Below are 16,806 nucleotides of genomic sequence, written 5' to 3'. Positions count from 1 at the left end.
TTTCCTTAATTTATAAATCAAAAATGATATGAGATGCTCAAATTCGCTCTGGCTAGTTTTTCTTGAGGTGGGGGGAGACGGGTTCTGTGGGAAGGAGAGGGAATAGACGCTGGGTGAGTTGGCCGTGCTGTGGGGTGAGCAGCTCTGTGGGGTCACGCGGTGCTGAGCACGCATGGTGTGTGCTGTCTGGGATTTGGAGGCAGTGGGGGCACCATTTGCCCTGGAAGCCTTGGAAGGGCAGCGTGGGGTGCTGGCCTGTCCTGTGGGGCTGGCAGCACATGGGGCCACAGGGGAGTTCTGAGGTGGGGGCAGAGCCCCCAGCCATGGGGTACCCTTCTGGCTGTGTGCTGGGGGTCTGGGTCTGGAGCTCAGGGGTCAATGGCTGCTGCTGCTTCTAAAGCCCCTCTACCCTGGGGGGTGTCTTACTGTACCTGGTAGCTGAAGGCCATCCCCCTTCTTCACACCTGTGTGATGATTTTTGAGACATGTTAATGAAGGAGAAGCACGTATAGCCACACACACGCCCACCCACGCATGCACACAGGCACGCACACACACATACACACACACACACACACACACACTCTGGCATGCCCAGAGTCATCCTGAAATGGAGGGTTGTAAGCAGCGTCCCTGGTGGAGGTGATGGGATGGAAGCGCTAAGGGGGTCCAGCCCTGGGAAACCCCCTGGGTCTGCTCTCAGGGGCCTGAGAGGTTGGGCTGCCCCCCATCTTCCTCTGCCATGTCCCCTCCAAATACCACCTCTTCCTTCTGCACTGCTGTCCCCATCTCGTTGATGGGCAGGTAAACATTCAGCAAGGGACTCTGACCCATGCCGGGCAGAAGAGGCCTGTTTTCTTACCGGCATTTAAAAAGCACCAGTCTGGCCCGTGGGAGCTTCTGGGTGTTTCTGCCCCTCACCCAGGCCCCAGCGAGGCCAAGGAAGTGGGCAGAACAGCTACGTCCTGCCCAGCCGCCTGCACCCGGGGCCACTGGTGGCCACAGCTGCTCTGTTACTGTGTGGATGCTGTCCTGACGTGCTCTGCGCCTCACGGCCAAGACTTGTCCTCGGTTTCAACCTCAGCTCGCACAGATCACAGCTTACTGCGATTGTTCCTGCTCCTGCGGCAGCCATATCTTAGGAGGACCCCAGTAGGAAACAGGTTTTGCCCCTGGGAACAAGTAATCTTTGATTGTGTCCCAGGCCAAGACTGGCTGACCTCTGAGAGCTGGAGGTTAGTCCCGTTGTCCCTAAAACCAAAAGCAGGGTCTTCTACTATCTCATCTCCTTCCCCTGGGTTCCAGAAAGTCTGGATGTTGGGGACCCTCCTCTGGGGCTTGGGGAAGGAGACAAAGGACTGAAGACTTTGTGAGAGGGGGAGGGTCCCCAAGACCGAGTGTGAATGTTGGGTAAGTAGCCAGCTGTTTCGGACCAGAGGCTGGATGTTAGATTTGGGCCTGGTCTGATGGGATTGGGGCTCACGTCTCCCAACCATTCCTCCTATGCTCTGAGGGCCACTTCCAGGCCAAGATGCCAGCCTGCTGCACCAAGGGGAGCCCATGGAGTGAGGACATTTGCTTCTGGGAGAGGAGGAGACAGAACTCAGCTGAGATGGCAGCTCCAGGGGCATCAGAGAGGGGCTCACGACAGTTGATTTGGAGGCACCTTCCCCAGAAGCTCCCCTATCACCTCTGGGTAGAGTCTCCACTGAGTGTGCAGCTCTGCCCAATGGAATTGAGAGGAGTGAAGGAGTATGTCCAGGTTGGGTTTTCTACTCAATATCAGCGCTGATGATGGGACCAGGTCACACTTGAGGGTAGAGACTGGAGGAAAGGCTCAGCACCCGTGGCCTGGCTCGGAGGGGAAGGGGAGCCCCCCATGACATGACTGGACAAGACAGGACAAGACCCTGGAGATGGAACGGACAGAGCCTCCTGGCCCAAGCAGGGCCTCGAGGATGCAGGAGGCGACTGTTGGCACAGGGTGTGGACATAAAAGGCACTCAGTAACTCACTTGTTGAGTGAAAGAATCAACAAAAAAAATGTGGCCTTAAGAGCTCCTCTCCTGGTCCACGAGGGGGCTGGGCTTACCTTTCTTGTCTTTCTTCTCTTCCTCTTCACCACCGGCCCCCAGCAGGGTAAAGATAATGCCAGTCTGAGAGTTCACACCCACGGCGGTCACCACCATCCGTCCAGAGCCCTCCATCACGTGGGTACCTAAGGATGGGGATGAAAGCCAAGTTACCATTGCACAGCCCAGACCCCCCTCCCCCAAGGAGTGGGAGGAATCTGGTCCCAGTCTGCTCCTGGCAATTTGCCTGTTGAGGTCCTGGGGCACCACTTACAGTGAAGATTTAATGTGTATCATCCTAGTGGGTCCTTTAAAGATGACTATACCTTGGGACAATGCTATGATGAGCCACGTTCTAAACACTGCTATACTCAGCTCTTAGGCCCCTGGAAAGCTCAGGCTTACCATCTGCTACCCATTCCTGGTGAGTTCCTTCCTCTCTCTTCTCTCTCCCCATTCCTCCTCTCCCTGCCTTACAGGTCAAGCAGGGACCACTCTTGTCTTTTCCTTTATTGATATATCTAGAACCATACCTCATTCTACTTAATTCTGCAACTGGCGAGAAAAATGCCAACTAAGCCCTGGGCAGGACTGCTTAAAATGAAGTCCACTTCCTCCCCAAAGATCTGAGGAAAGAATTCAGCGCTCAGAGAACTTGGATGAGGAAACAACGAAATCTTTATTTTCACAGACATCAAACTGAAATTTAGCATTTTTCCTCCATTAAGAACAAAGGCAATAAACTCCAGGAGTGTCAGCGGTGCCCACAACACCATTACACATGTTACAAAAATCAGTTTTTAAAAATATCTCTTTATTTTTGAAATAAAGAAAAATACCTCTTACTTTTGGAAAGTGAAAGTGAAAGTTGCTCAGTCATGTCCAACTCTTTGTGACCCCGTGGACTATACAGTCCATGGAATTCTCTAGGCCAAAATACTGGAGTGGGTAGCCTCTCCCTTCTCCAGTGGATCTTCCCAACCCAGGGATCGAACTGGTCTCCTGCATTGGAAGTGGATTCATTACCAGCTGAGCTATCAGGAACGCCACCAAGATAAGATACTTTTTAGGCTTACGCTTATTTTACAACGAAGGCTGTTATTATATTGATTGCTGGATCTCGTTATTCAGTATACGAATAAAGAAACACACATGTTACTACATCACATATTTATTCTTTTAAAACTACTTTAGCTATTTCAATATAATTGACTTCCTTTGTGATCCAAGGTATTTCATGTATTTCAAAGCTTTATTCTGAATAGGGGTGGCCCATGATGACCCTGGACCTTCCCAGGAGTCCACGGTACAAGGAAAGTTACAAACTCCCTTCCGAGAATTTTAGATTTTTCAAACTGGGTTCCAAAGGGTCTTGGAATTCTTCCAGGGGCCTGAGGGGAGCTGTGGGGGAGGAGGGAGGGAGGCCTTTGAGCAGGGTAGCTCCACTTTTACTCATCTTCGGGGTCTTTGTTGTCAACTTCTTCTTGACAAGTGGGCACTCTGCTTAGTAAAGAACCTAGGGAAGTGAAGTTTGGCCTGTCAAGTGCTTGTCTTTTTGTGATTTTTCATTTTTACTGCTCTGGCTAGAAAACCCTCTGTACGAGCACGTAGCTCCTTCTCCAGCAGAGAGGTAAGAATCCGGTCCCATGTGGTATAGGGTCTCCAGCCGTCTCCAGGCCGCACAGGAAGAATTACATCTGGTCTATCAGACAGCCGGCCATGGGCACAAAGCCCAGACACCGAACACCCCTGAATACTTGTTTCTCAAACTCCTTCTGCTGTTTTCAGATTTTCCTTGTTTCCACTTATGATCAATGGTCGTTTCTTCCTGTTTTCAGGGTCACTTGTCACTAAAGGCCTTCTCCCGGTTCTCCCAATTTGCTTCAGACTTGAAGTCTAGGTGGACAGACTCATTAGAATTGCATGTAAAATAAGAGTCAACAGGTTCTAAGTCAGGGCAGAAAGCACTTTCCTTAAAGCAAGGAATCTATTTTCACGTTTCAAGAGGTTTCATCCACTCCTTTCCTTTTTCTCCTAGGACCTGAGCCATATTTTGAGATGGTGTCTGTGCATGTATGTTTGCCCACCTCTGGTTGTGTGTGTGTGTGTGCGCCTTTGTGGTGCTCCAGTCATTTGGCCTCTAGGATGTCAGGATCTTAAAGTGCTTTACAGACAGACAGATATTCTCCAGTAAGTTCCTTTGAGGTGGTAAAGGTCGGTCTGTCCATCCATGAAGGGCAAACTAAGTCATGAAGGGTCCCAGAGACAGCCTGGAGCCTAGCAAGCCGTACCAGAATCCAGGCTCTCAGGTGATGCCCTCCGTGGCTGGCTCCATGCCCATCCCCAGGCTCTACGCTCATCCCCAGGCTCCGCGCCCATCCCTAGGCAGGAAGCAGTGGGGACCACAGAAAGCGCTTGAACACTGACTCCAGGCTGGAAGGCCCAGGCCTGCTGTCTACCCGTCACAGGCAGACCTCGGAGAGCACTCTCCTCACCAGGGGCACAAGCACAATGCAGGCCTAATTACGAGGCTTTGGGAACTACAGTAACTTGCTGACAAAAAGCTTTTTCAAGCACGGGCTCAGCTTGGGTCTGGGCTGGCAGGATGGGCTATTAAGTATCAGCGATATTAGATGAGGAACTAAGGCGCAGAGAGGTCACCTGTGGGTGGTGTGAGGTCACTGCAGATCTTTAACGGTGAGGGGTGGACACACTTTGGCACACTCACGGCGTGTAGAGGGCAGGGACGGAATCAGCACCACCTTCCGCAGGACACCTACTCCACACCAGGCCTCGTGCCCTCACCCCGATCCTAAGCCCAACTTAACCCTGACCCTTCACGTGCAATCATCTCGTCAGCGCTCACACTGGCCCTCAGCCGACGGAGGAGAAACCTGGGGCTCTGGGAGGAGCGGCTCGTCCGGGGCCCCTGGCTGGTGAGGGCAGAGCCTCCCGCCGGGTTTGTCAGATGCTGCACTTCCTCAGGAAACAAGGCCACACGCGGGTCCCAAACACGTTCGTGAAAAAGTTGGCTCGGCCTGGGTGTCGACAGAGAAGCCGCTCCCCACCTCCCCGGCCCTGGGCGGGATGGAAAAAGACACAGGGGGCCAATTTCCACCCAAGATAATCAGACCCCAAATCACCTTCTGATCTAATCACTCCCAGCTCAGCAGGGAGCTGGCGGCTCTGCACCAGGAGCAGGGAGGAGGGGAGGAAGGAAGAGGAAGCCAGAGAGGTGGCCTCTGGACATGGGGACTCGGGGACACGGGGAGGTGGGGGAGAAGGGCCGGCACGCCTCCCACCCAGCACTGAGGAGCCCCGGGGGTCCTCCAGGCCTCCGCATTGGAGGGGCCAGAGGAGTCGGGGGCATCACCTCCCGCTCTGGTCCCCCCTCCCTCCACACCCCAGCAGCACGCCCAGCCTCGGCTCTGACTACCGTCCCCCAGCTCAGACACCCTCCACAGCTCCCCAGAGTCCAGACGCCTTCATCAGCAACCCTTGGGTCAGCTCTCAACCTTCTCCGAGCCCTGGACCACGGACTCCCGCCACGCGCCCTCTCCCTGGGAGCAGCACTGGGAGCAGCACTGGGAGCGGCCCTTCCGTCCCGCCGCCGACCCCAGCCCCACGCCCATCTCTGCTCACACAGTTATCACCGCCTGAATGCCCTTCTTCCACTTCTTGTCCAAAACCTCCTGTTCAAGGCTCAGGACAAACGCCCCTGCCCTCAGGTGACTTCCTTGACCCCCACAGAAGGACATCTCCTCTCCTCTGGTCTCCCCTGCCAGCGGTCTCCCAGGGGCTGCCTCCTGGCCCCTGAGGGGCGGGATCTGGGCGCATTTCCTCTCTGCCTCCACAGCACCGCTGTCACCACTACCTCATTTTCTGTATTTTTCTTGGTGGCCATGTGTTACGTTTATAAGGGAGGACCCACACCCCTCCATAAGCCACCTTCACGGTTTTACAAAGGGTCGGATTCATCCAGCCCAGCCCTCCTCCCCACAGCTCCCTGGACTGCCCACCCCCCTCCCCTACGAGGACCACAGAGCCTGGCTGCCCCTTCCTGCCAGAGGAAGAACCGAGTGGACCAGGTCACCCAGCTCCAGGATCCCCTGCAGGGGACAAGGTTTAAGCCCAAGGGCCGAAGCTCCAACAGTAGGACTAGAGGCATATAAGCCACAGGTCTGTGGGTGTGGACAGAGACCCTTTTAGGGAGGGGCATCCTGACTAGGCGTGCACCAGGCTCCCATGTCCACAGTCCTTTGGACACCATCCTGTGGTCCCCACCTCCTCTAAGTCCCCAAGGAGCCCCTCAGAATACACTGCCTAGGGGATGGTCAATGGAGAGGGCCCTGGGCTGAGGAGGGAGGGACCTGGGAATCAGTCTGCGGTCTGCTTCTGGTTTGCTGAGCAACCTGTGGCCAGCCGTCTCCTTGGCGGACCTCAGTTTTGTCCTCTGTTAGAGGTCTGGCTTCAGTCATCGCCTCTTGGCAGTGAAGTCTGGGAACCCAGGTCTCCCGGAGATGAGGGTCCCTCCCGGCAGGGGGAGGGCAGCCTCTACTAAAGGCAGCATCTCAGGGACTCTGGAGGGGCAGGCGGAGGCTGAGCAGACAGACGTCACTCCCTGTCCGGGCCGCGCTTGTTCACACGACGGACGGGTGTGGTGGGGTCCCGCTCTGTGCCAAGGGGCTTCCGGTGGTCCCTGCCCTCCACCGGCTCACAGTGTAGTTGGGGGAGCAGACAGGCACACAGATGAGAAACAACACAAGACAACAAAGACCCAGGGGCCCCTAGACCAGCGGGAGCAGGGAGGGCTGGGGCCCCGCTCAGGCAAAGGCGGGAGACCGCCGCGATCAGCTGGGCTGAGGCTCAGGGCTCGTGAAGGGAGCGGCGGCCTGAGCGGAGGAGGGCTGCAGGGTTGGATGTCTGTTCGGGGTTCACTGGGGAGCCGTTGGAGGTGTGCTGGGGGGGAAGAAGGAACCAATATGCACAGAGGGTCCCTCCGTTCCCCGCTCTTCCCGCTCGGTGGCCATGGTCCCTGGTGAGGTCACCATCGTCACTCGCATTTCAAAGCACATTGCTCTGGCAGCTGGGAGGCTCCAGCTCCTGTTCTCTCCCCCTTGCTGGGGGTGGGGTGGGGGTGCTTGTGCACAAAGTCCGAGGCAGGGCTGTTTGGGGACACCGCCCCGAGGAGTGAGAGGGAGGCAGGTGAGTGGTGGGGGAGCCGTGTCAGCACCCGTCTGTCCGTCCATCTGTGAGTCAGAAAGGAGGTTGGGCCCTGGGAACTCTGCAGACTCCAGCCAACAGGATGGCCTGTCCAGGGCCCCCACCTGACCCTTCATCTCGTCCCTCTGGAGTTGATTTCTGCAGCCTCTGAGCTGGCAGCAGAGTGTGGGCCAGAACCTACCCGACTGCAGGCTCAAAGCCCACCTCTGCCTCAGACTTGCCCCAGACCTGGTCCAGATGGCATCTCAGGGCCACAGCCTCTGGTAATGACAGGTGGGGTGCACCGAGGCCCTGTGGGCAGGCCTAGTGAAGCCTGGCTTTATGAAATGAAGCTTCTGAGCACAGAGAGGTCAAATGGCTGACCGAGGCTGCACAGAGCTCCTCGCTCTCCAGGTTTTGACTGCCGAGGCCTCTCTCTGGACAGGGAGAGTGGAGAGGCCGGGCCGTCTCAGAGGCCTTTTCCTGAGAGTAGAGACGTGAAGGAAGACGGAGGCCCTGTCTGGGGGTTATCACCTGCTTCCAGCACGAGCACCAGGCCAAGCCCGTGCGGGCCCCTGCCAGACGCCATGCCGTCGGCGTTACTGTTACCGACGCGGTTAACAACAGCAATAACGCACGCCCACGAGCACTCCAAGTCGGCAGAGCGTTTCCGCACCCACGAGCCCGTGCCCCTCACAACCACCCAGTGAGGCAGGCCTTGGTGCGGGCACCAGCCCTGGCCCCTCCGCCCACTTGTGGCCTCTCTGGCTCAGAGAGGTTGAGAGACGGCCCAGGGTCACACAGCTGTGAGAGGTGGAGCCGGGACTTGAACCCGTGCTCTATCCACTACACCCCGCTGCCTCTCGTGGAGAAGAGGCAGGGTAGTGTAATGGAGAGAGCGCGGGCCGAGTGGCAGACGGGGCCTCCCCGCGGTCACGGTGTCGTCACAGGCTCCCCGGCGGCGGTGGCGGCGGCGGCAGGTCTGGCTCCCCATGCCTGGCCTCGCGCTTGGCAGGCAGGGTGGGCAGTGGGCCCCAGAGGGTTGTCGAGGTCCTGGGTTACCTCGTGCTGTTTGGGCTCTGGTTCCAAGGGTAAGGGAGGAGGGGGGTGGTCCTGCAGGGGGCTGAGCCAGAGGGTCTGCTGGCGGTGGGCCCCACGGCTTTTGAGGACAGCATGCTGGTCCCTGCCTAGTCTTTGGGTTCCCTGTGGAATTCACTGTGTGTGTGTGGGGTGGGGGGGGGGGTGTTTTCATCAGTCCTTTCTGACTCTTTGTGACCCCATGGACTGTAGCCCCCAGGCTCTTCTGTCCATGGGATTTTCCAGGCAAGAATACTGCAGTGGGTTGCCATGCCCTCCTCCCAGGGATCGAACCCACGTCTCCTGCATTACAGGCAGATTCTTCACCTGCTGAACCATCCCTGGAATTCACTGCAACATGCTTCAAATGGGCCACGTTGCTGGGTAATAGTCACAGGGTCCCCGGAGGCAAGCTTGTGAGTGGGGGCTGCAGGGGAGCTTTGAGGCTGGAGGGTGGTGTTCGGCTCTGGCCCCATCTTCTGAGGGTCCCGACATGTCTGAAGGGCCTCACCTTTCCCCTGCTGCAAATGGAGACCAGAGTAGGGCTCTCCAGGGACCTGCGGGTCTCCTGTGTGTGCGCATGTGCTTTGTTGTTTCAGTCGTGTCTGACTCTTTGCGACCCTGTGAACTGTAGCCCACCAGACCCCTCTGTCCATGGAATTTTCCTGGGAAGGATACTGGAGCGGGTTGCCATTTCCTCCTAAAGGGGATCTTCCCGACCCAGAGATCGAACCTGCGTCTCTTACATGGGCAGACGGGTTCTTTACCTCTAGCGCCACGTGGGAAGCTAGGCTGCAAAGTGGCAAGTCTGGGCATTCATTTCTAACAGGTGGGATCACTGCTTTCATGGGGCTCTCATGGGGGTTCATGATCCAGAAGGGCTAAAAACCACTGGCTTTCCAGGAAAGGCTGCAGATCTGCTCGGTGTTAAGGGAGTCTGAGAAGCAGGACGTCTAAATGCCGCAGGGCATCCACCAGGTCCCAGCCTGGGGGATGCTGTGGGGGCTGGTGGTACACATGAACGTGGATGGTATGTTGGGTGTGCTTCCTGAGTTGACAGCTGTGCTGTGGTTACTCAGGAAAATAGCTTTTCCTTGGGAGACACACCTGAAGGAGGAAGGGGCCCTGACAAGGGAGAGCGTACGGCCCCCGAGAGCGAGGGCAGCGCGACGGCCACAGCGGTTTTACCAGAGGGAGGGCGTGCGGGCGCTCACTGTTCTACTCTTGCAACTTTTCTGAAAGTTTGAAATTATTTTAAAATGAAAACTAGAAAAAAAAATTAGGCCGAGTTCATGGGCCCCTGCACTCCAGAGCCCATTTGCATGCTGTCTGACCCACACAGACTTTTAAAGAATTGAAATCTTTCCCCAACATCTTAACCAATTGTACGTGACGTGTCTGAACCTCTGGGTCCCCTTGCAGAGTGGACATCACAGCCACATTGGTGGCATGTGGGAGGCGGCAGCGGGAGAAGGTGACACTGGGTTTGTTGCCCACCCCCACCCCATCCTCCCGGCCCCGTGGACAGAGGATCACCCTGAGATTCCTGCTCATCTCCTCTGCCCAGGTTGAAGACACTGCAGACACGGGACTGCGTCCTCCTGTCTGTGCTCGGGGCTTTAGGATTTCCTTTGTGCCCTGAGTGCTAGAGAGACAGCTGAATCTTTCTGAAGGCTGGTCTGCCCCCATTTGTCAGACAGGGAGACTGAGGGCCCAAGGGGCCGAGGTCATAGTGGGAGCTGACGCAGAGCAGGAACTGGGGGTTCTGCCTCTGTGTTTGATCCACATCACACAGCGTCTCACAAGCACACCATTCACAAAGGACAGTCCCATTGGTGTAGGCCTGTGGTCCCCAAAACAGCCCTGTGGGGTAGGCAGATGTGGGGGGGGGGCCCGGTGACTACACAGACATGTATGTGGAGGCTCAGAGACGAAGCAACCTGGCCAGGGTCACAGGCTGGGCCACTGGACCCGGAACCGAGCATTATTTGCCTTCTTCTAGGCTGAGCCGGGAGGAGGAAATGGCGACCCACTCCAGTGTTCTTGCCTGGAGAGTCCCAGGGACAGAGGAGCCTGGTGGGCTGCCGTCTATGGGGTTGCACAGAGTTGGGCACGGCTGAAGCGACTTAGCAGCAGCAGCAGCAGGCTGAGCCAATGTGCTCGATGCGATGTGTGTGGGGGGGGTGGGGGTGGTTTCTCAACTACCATGAGGACCCTGCAGGTGCCCCCAGGCTGGTCTCTGTGTATTTTCTGAGGGTCATCTGACCAGAAGGCCCAGCAAAGCCTCTAGCCCAGGGGAAGGGTATGAGGAGTCTAGTTATGTTCCCCCTCCCCCCAGAAAAGAGGGTCCCAGTGACAGTTATGCAGAGTTGAGAGCACTGGGGAAGACAGCAATCCAGGGGGACTCCCTGGAGAAGGCAGGCTCAGACAGGTTGTAGATGGGGAGGGGTTACATGATGGAGAGATAGGGCCAGCCCAGAAAGGGGGAACGGTGACACAGTCAAGATGAAGGAAGAGGTGGGAACAGGACATATAAGCTGGAGCTGTCCTCCCATTTTACAAGTGAGGGAACACAGACTCAGAAAGAAGCTTGTCCAGGGTCTCCCAGCCAATGAAGGGCAGAGTCAGGATTTGAACCCAGGCCCATGTCACTCCCAAGTCCAGGCTCCTTGGGAAGAGCAGGGAAGAGACCCAGCCCACCGTGGGCATCCCTCTGGCTGCACCATGCTAGGTAGGGGCCTCACCGACATCACACACCAGGACATCGCTATTGTCCTCACAGGTAAACCGAGGCTCAGAGAAGCGAGGCGACGTGCCCAGGGCTGCACAGTGAGTTCACTCCAGAGCCCAGATCTGGCTCAGCCTAGCCGAGCTCTGCTCTTTCTACAAGCAGTGCAGCCCCCCTCCTCACTCTCGCAGACACTGCCTGAACCCTAAGGGGTGCAGGGACCGGGATGGAGCTGGGCTGCCCTCCTGCAGCCTCAGGCCTGGGCTCCCACCCGCTTGGATCAGCCAAGCATGGAAGGGCCCATAAAAGTGAGACCTGTTAGATGTGTTTGGGTGGCGGGTCTGTGGATAGTCTCACTCTTTATCTGAGATGCTCTGTGCAGCACAAAACTCAATCAGCACGACAACATGACCTGAATGGCCGAGTGTTATGTGATGTCACAGGCCAACACAAGGGTCCCAGGCAGTGCTGGGGTGCAGGCCAAAGGGTGGTCTGGAAAGACTTCGTGGAGGAGGTGGTGCTGAGCAGATGGGCAGGAGTTAAATGTGCAATGAGGAAGGAAAAGGGCCACCTGGGAGGAGCGAATGGCCTCAGTAGAGGCAGGGCAGAGGAAAGGAAGCAAGGCGGGTCTGTAGCAGAGGTGCGGTGAGGACGGGTGTGCTGAATCTGACTCTCACCATAGGGAGGAGCATTGAAGGCCGTGTCTGCTCAGTGCTCCGGCCTCCTCTACAACCACCCCACCCCCAGTCTGTCCAGGCCCTACTTATATACAATCAGTGATGGGGAACTCACTACCACACAGGCAGCCGCTTTTGTTCCTAGAATGGTTCTGACTGTCACAAAATTCTTTCTCCAATCAGCTTGCTCTCCATCGGGCTGACTACGCCCCTCTCTCACCGTCTCTCCCCACCAGAGCTTGGGCTGAGCCGCCGCCCTCCCTCTCCCTCACATTTCAGGGTGTCAGCTGCAGCTCAGAGTCCACTGCATTTTCTTGAGTCTAGTTCGCCCTGCACTCTGGCCACCTTTTATGAGTCCTGACCCTCCCTGGGTGCGTGGGCTCTGCAAACTTGGTGGGCATACTTTCCATACTGCAACAGGACAGAGCTCCAGGGAAGCCTGCTAGAAACCTCCCACCAGATTGCCAGCAACGCAAGTGTCAGCACAAACTGACCGAGATCTCCTGGCCTCGGCACACCCTTCTCTGTCCTGCCCACAGAAGACATCACAGGAGACCCTGGCTCCTGTTTCCTGACACCCAGAGGCCCAGGGTCTCCTCCATTTGTCTTGACTTCCCGTCAGGTAGATAGGTTGAGACTAGAGTGGCTGACCCTACTTGGGCTGGCCAGCCGACTTCCCGTCCATCTCTACCCTATTGCCCTTTTCCAGGGTCTCCACATCTGTGCCCACCCTCAGGGCTGCATGGTGATGCTTTGTTCAGGTCAGTGATCCTGAACATTTTCTCTCCCCAGCCTCCTGCCAGGGAATCACCTCTCCTCTCCTCCAAACTGTCTGGAATCTTCCTCTCCCATCCACTCAGGCCCAGCACCTTCCGTCGACTTGCACTGAGCCTCATAACCCACCACGTTACTTCTCTCAAGGGTGCCCGCCTCTCTGACAATCACTTCAGCTCAGAGGTCAGAACCAAGGCCACGGGGCGATGGCCGTTTCCTGAGCTCGCACATGGTTCTGAGTTCCCAGAGGGCATTTATGTCTTTCCGTGATCACGAGGTCAGACCCCGGCCCTTTACACTTACTGTCCCTCTTTCTGGAACGCTCTTTCTCTCACTGCTCTGCCTTTAGCTCACATGTAACCTCTTCACACACGCTTTTCCTTGATCCACTAAGATTCCCATCCCCTTCCTCAGGGTCTCTTTCTCACTACAATGATGTAATGTCTTCACCTGACTTATCCCTATCCGAAACTGTGGTACATATCTGCTTGTTTGTTCCTTTCTTGTCAGTCTCTTTTACCAGATTCTAAGCTTCAGGAGGGCAGGCACCATGCTTGTTCCATGAACCACTGGCACACAGTAGGTGTTCAATAAATGCATAATTGAATAGGTTCTTGATAAATAAATGCCCGACACCTGATTCTCAGTTCTTTTCACCATCATACCCTGTAGACACGCTCCTCTTCCTCTTTGTAATATTCCTAGGAAATTCTACCCTCCTTTAGACCGCTGTGCCTCTGCTAGGAGGACCCCTTCTCCACAACTCTGCATGGTGGGCTTCCACTGATTCTTTAAAACCCCGCTCAATTCCACCTCTTCTAGATGGGTCTGTTCCCTTGGTTTTCTCACCCCTTCCTCATTCCTTCTTCTATGGACTTAGCTGTTTACAAGTCTACTCCCTGCCCCCCTGCTCCTGCCGACTCAGGCTGGAGGCTTCCAAGGCCGGGGGGTGAGTCTGGATCATCCTGGGGTCGGGGTGGGGGTAGGTATCCGACTGCTCAGCCTGGCCCAGAGCAGCTGCTCAGACGATGTTTGCTGAGCACTGCTGGGCAGGAATGCCTTTTTGGTGTCCTGTTTGGAGAAGGTATTTCACCTGACTGGTGCCTCACCTCTGCAGGGTCACCCCTCCTCTCTTGCCATCCCCACTGCAGCAGCCAGACCAAGATCTTAAAAATGTAAACGGGATCAGCTGACTGCTGATTCCAGAGAGCACTCATCACACTCAGAACATTTATGAACTCCTGAGCACGGCACACCAGGCCTGGCATCTGACCCCTCCATCTTGCTCAAGGCCTTTGCACTTGCCATTCCTGCTGCTGGTATACTCATCCTCTGGAAAGTTGCAAGGCCAGCTCTGTGTCATCATTCGCCCCTCAGCTTACAGCTCGACCTCCCCAACCAGCTGCACTCCACTGTCCTGCTTTATTTTCATCAAGTGTCTATCGTTGCTGTGATTCAGTTGATCAGTCGTGGCTGACTCTTTGCTACTCCACAGACTGCAGCATGCCAGGCTTCCCTGTCCTTCACTATCTCCCGGAGTTTGCTCAAACTGATGTCGTTGAGTTGGTGATGCCATCCAGCCATCTCATCCTCTGTCGTCCCCTTCTCCTCCTGCCCTCAATCTTTCCCAGCATCAGGGTCTTTTCCAGTGAGTCGGCTCTTCGCATCAGGTGGCCAAAGTATTGGAGCTTCAGCTTCAGCATCAGTCCTTCCAATGAATATTCAGGGTTGATTTCCTTTAGGATGGACTGATTGGATATCCTTGCTGTCCAAGGGACTCTCAAGAGTCTATCTATTACTCTCTGGAATTTTCACATTGTCTGACTCCTCACGATACCACAAGCTCCTCAAGGCTGGGGCCTCATCTGTCTTAGGTCCCAGCCCCCAGACCAGTGCCTGGCGCATAGCATGTGTCTAAAACAACAGTCACCAGACTGATTCTTTCTTGTCCCTAATGGGAATAGACTTCCATGTTCAACTTCCAGAAAACCAATTCGCTAGAAGGTAAGTTCCATGGTGGGGGGGAGGGAGGAATTCATCGTCAGTTTTATTCACTGGGCTCACCCCAGGGCCTGGAGAAGTACTGAGTACACAGTAGACTTAGTGTCTGTCTGCTGGGGAAAAGGAGAGAGTTCTTGATTGGGGCCGAGCTGGCCAGAGATTTGGAGCCCAAGACCAAAGGCTCTGAGAGCCTCCAGCCTCATGGAGGGGACGTGGGCGCCCCGGGCACGGGGCGGGGAGCAGCGGCGGGAGCGAGCCCTGCGGGCCGCAGCTCACCTGAGAGCAGCATGGGGTCCTTGTCCACCGACTTGCGCACCTGGTCAGACTCCCCCGTCAGGGAGCTCTCGTCGATCTTGAGGTCGTTGCCCTGGATGAAGAGGCCGTCGGCAGGGAGGAGGTCGCCTGGTGGGAGGAAGGGCAAGGGGGGCCGTCAGCAGGGTCTCAGGGGCTGCAGAGGCTGGAATATCCCCTTCAAGCATGACTGCAAGGAGGAGTCGCCTTTTGGAACAGGCTGCCTGGCACTCCCAGGGTGCAGGAACCAAGGTGGCGTCCAGCACAGGCCGATGGGCCGCTGAAGCCTGGGGCCTGGGTGAAGGGCAGGGGGCCTGGAGCGCTGAGGTTGGGTCCTGCCTCTATCTGAGTTCGAGTGGGCATGTCCTTCAGTTTCTAAAGTGCTTCTCCTGGCATGGCATGGATTTGGGGCCCTGTTTTCTCAATGACTCTTTCTTCTTGGCCTCAACTATGGTTTGGGAAAATTCTTTGGGAAGGGACTGACCTGTATTGACTAGGCTGAATAGACCCCAAGACAAGAATATTATCGGAGGATAATACAGCTGGTGAGAAGGGGTCCTCCGATCTTTCCCCCTTCTCTTACCTCTACTTACCTAGGACATATCTCAGCTAAATCCCCTTTGGCCCCAACCTGCTCACTTTCTCCATGGCAGCATCACGGGCCTGGAATGTTTGCCCATTCATGTCCACTCGCTATAACACCTTCTCTAGCACAACAACCTACCATCAACAGCCAAATCAGAGAAGGGAAAGGGATTTCACTTCATCAACCCACTCTGAGTGTTAGTGGTCCTTGGAGTGCTGGGTTGAGAAGTCATCTGATGATGTTATCTCAGCTTTGGGCTGAGATTGATTAGTAGTGTCTGCTAAGGGTAGAGGTTTGGAGAGTGGTGGTACATGTGTCATCGATTTGCCATTTTTTGGTTTAAATGCATTCTGGAATTCTACCTCCTCCAGAAACGAGCCTTCCACCTCTCCAAGAAGCTCAGAAAATATCTCAGCTTGGGGTCAGCCTTTAGGAATCCACCCTCTGCCCTGGGCCCACTTCTCTGAGTCTGCCTGGCCCCTTCCCACCCCTGCCTGGACTGCAGTTCTAGCACCCAGCTCAGCAGTGGGGTCACTTACCATATTTGACCTGGGCGATGTCCCCAACCACGATCTCAGCCACAGGGATCTGGACCACCTGGCCGGCCCGGACCACAGTGAACTTCTGCTCCTGCTCGATGCGGCTCTGCAGGCCCCGGAACTGTTTCTCTTTGCTCCAGTCATTGAAGGCCGTGACCAGGACCACGCAGATGACCGACAGGAGGATGGCGGCCCCCTCGATCCAGCCCGCCTCTGCCTCCCCTTCATCCTCTGCCCCGCCCTGGGCCGTCGCACATCCTGTGCAGAGTGGAAGGAAGCAGGCAGGGTGGGTCAGGCCAGGCAGAAGGGGCCTCATGGTAATCTACAGTGCAGGTGCTTTAGGGTCTAAAAGGCAGTTTTGCTGACATCCTTTCCCCATAGCAACTGTGAGGCAGGCCTCTAGGCTGGCGCAGGACCTGCTCTCCAACAAGCTGGGTCTGACCTTGCTGCTGCCCCTCTCTGGTACTCGGTAAGTCCCTGCCCTCCCTGAGCTGCGGTGTGCTCGTCTGCAAAGCAGGAGTCACTGAGGCTAGGCTCCAGGGGAGGAAGGTAAAAGCTCCAGGCACCGCTCGGCACACAGGAGGGTCTTACTGGATCTGAGCCTCCAATACACGGTGAGGATACTGATACCCTGAGCCACTTGTGTGACCTACATGGTACCTACAAGGGCAAGAAAGTAGAGTGTGGGTTTCTTTCACCACTCGGAGCCACCAGACCCTGAGAACACCTCCTGCTGCTCTGGGGCAATCAGGGGAAAGAGAAGAGGAAGGGGAAGAAAGAGGGGTGTGGCTGGGCCCTGCTGAGGTCACCTCTGGGCTCCTTTGGACTGGGGCAGGGACAGGATCTGGAGATTGTGACC

At 56.1% G+C, this 16,806-nt stretch overlaps 1 protein-coding gene across 4 annotated transcripts in view; it reads right to left on the bottom strand.

Annotated features, from left to right (window-relative positions):
* Positions 1–16,806, bottom strand: part of ATP2B2 (ATPase plasma membrane Ca2+ transporting 2) — a 196,087-nt gene that overhangs the window by 67,057 nt on the left and 112,224 nt on the right. For 3 of the 4 annotated variants that reach the window (XM_040246768.1, XM_040246765.1, XM_040246766.1), the window contains exons 4-7: positions 15,948–16,205; positions 14,808–14,933; positions 2,093–2,218; positions 432–464 (exon numbers count right to left, since the gene is read on the bottom strand). In XM_040246768.1, the coding sequence (XP_040102702.1) occupies positions 432–464; positions 2,093–2,218; positions 14,808–14,933; positions 15,948–16,205 (543 nt within the window). The remainder of the gene's footprint in view (positions 1–431; positions 465–2,092; positions 2,219–14,807; positions 14,934–15,947; positions 16,206–16,806) is intronic. The other variant, XM_040246767.1, reaches the window with a different exon arrangement.

Source organism: Oryx dammah, unplaced genomic scaffold (assembly GCF_014754425.2).
Source record: "Oryx dammah isolate SB20612 unplaced genomic scaffold, SCBI_Odam_1.1 HiC_scaffold_9, whole genome shotgun sequence".
NCBI lineage: Eukaryota > Metazoa > Chordata > Mammalia > Artiodactyla > Bovidae > Oryx > Oryx dammah.
This window is presented reverse-complemented; position numbering and strand designations above follow the sequence as displayed.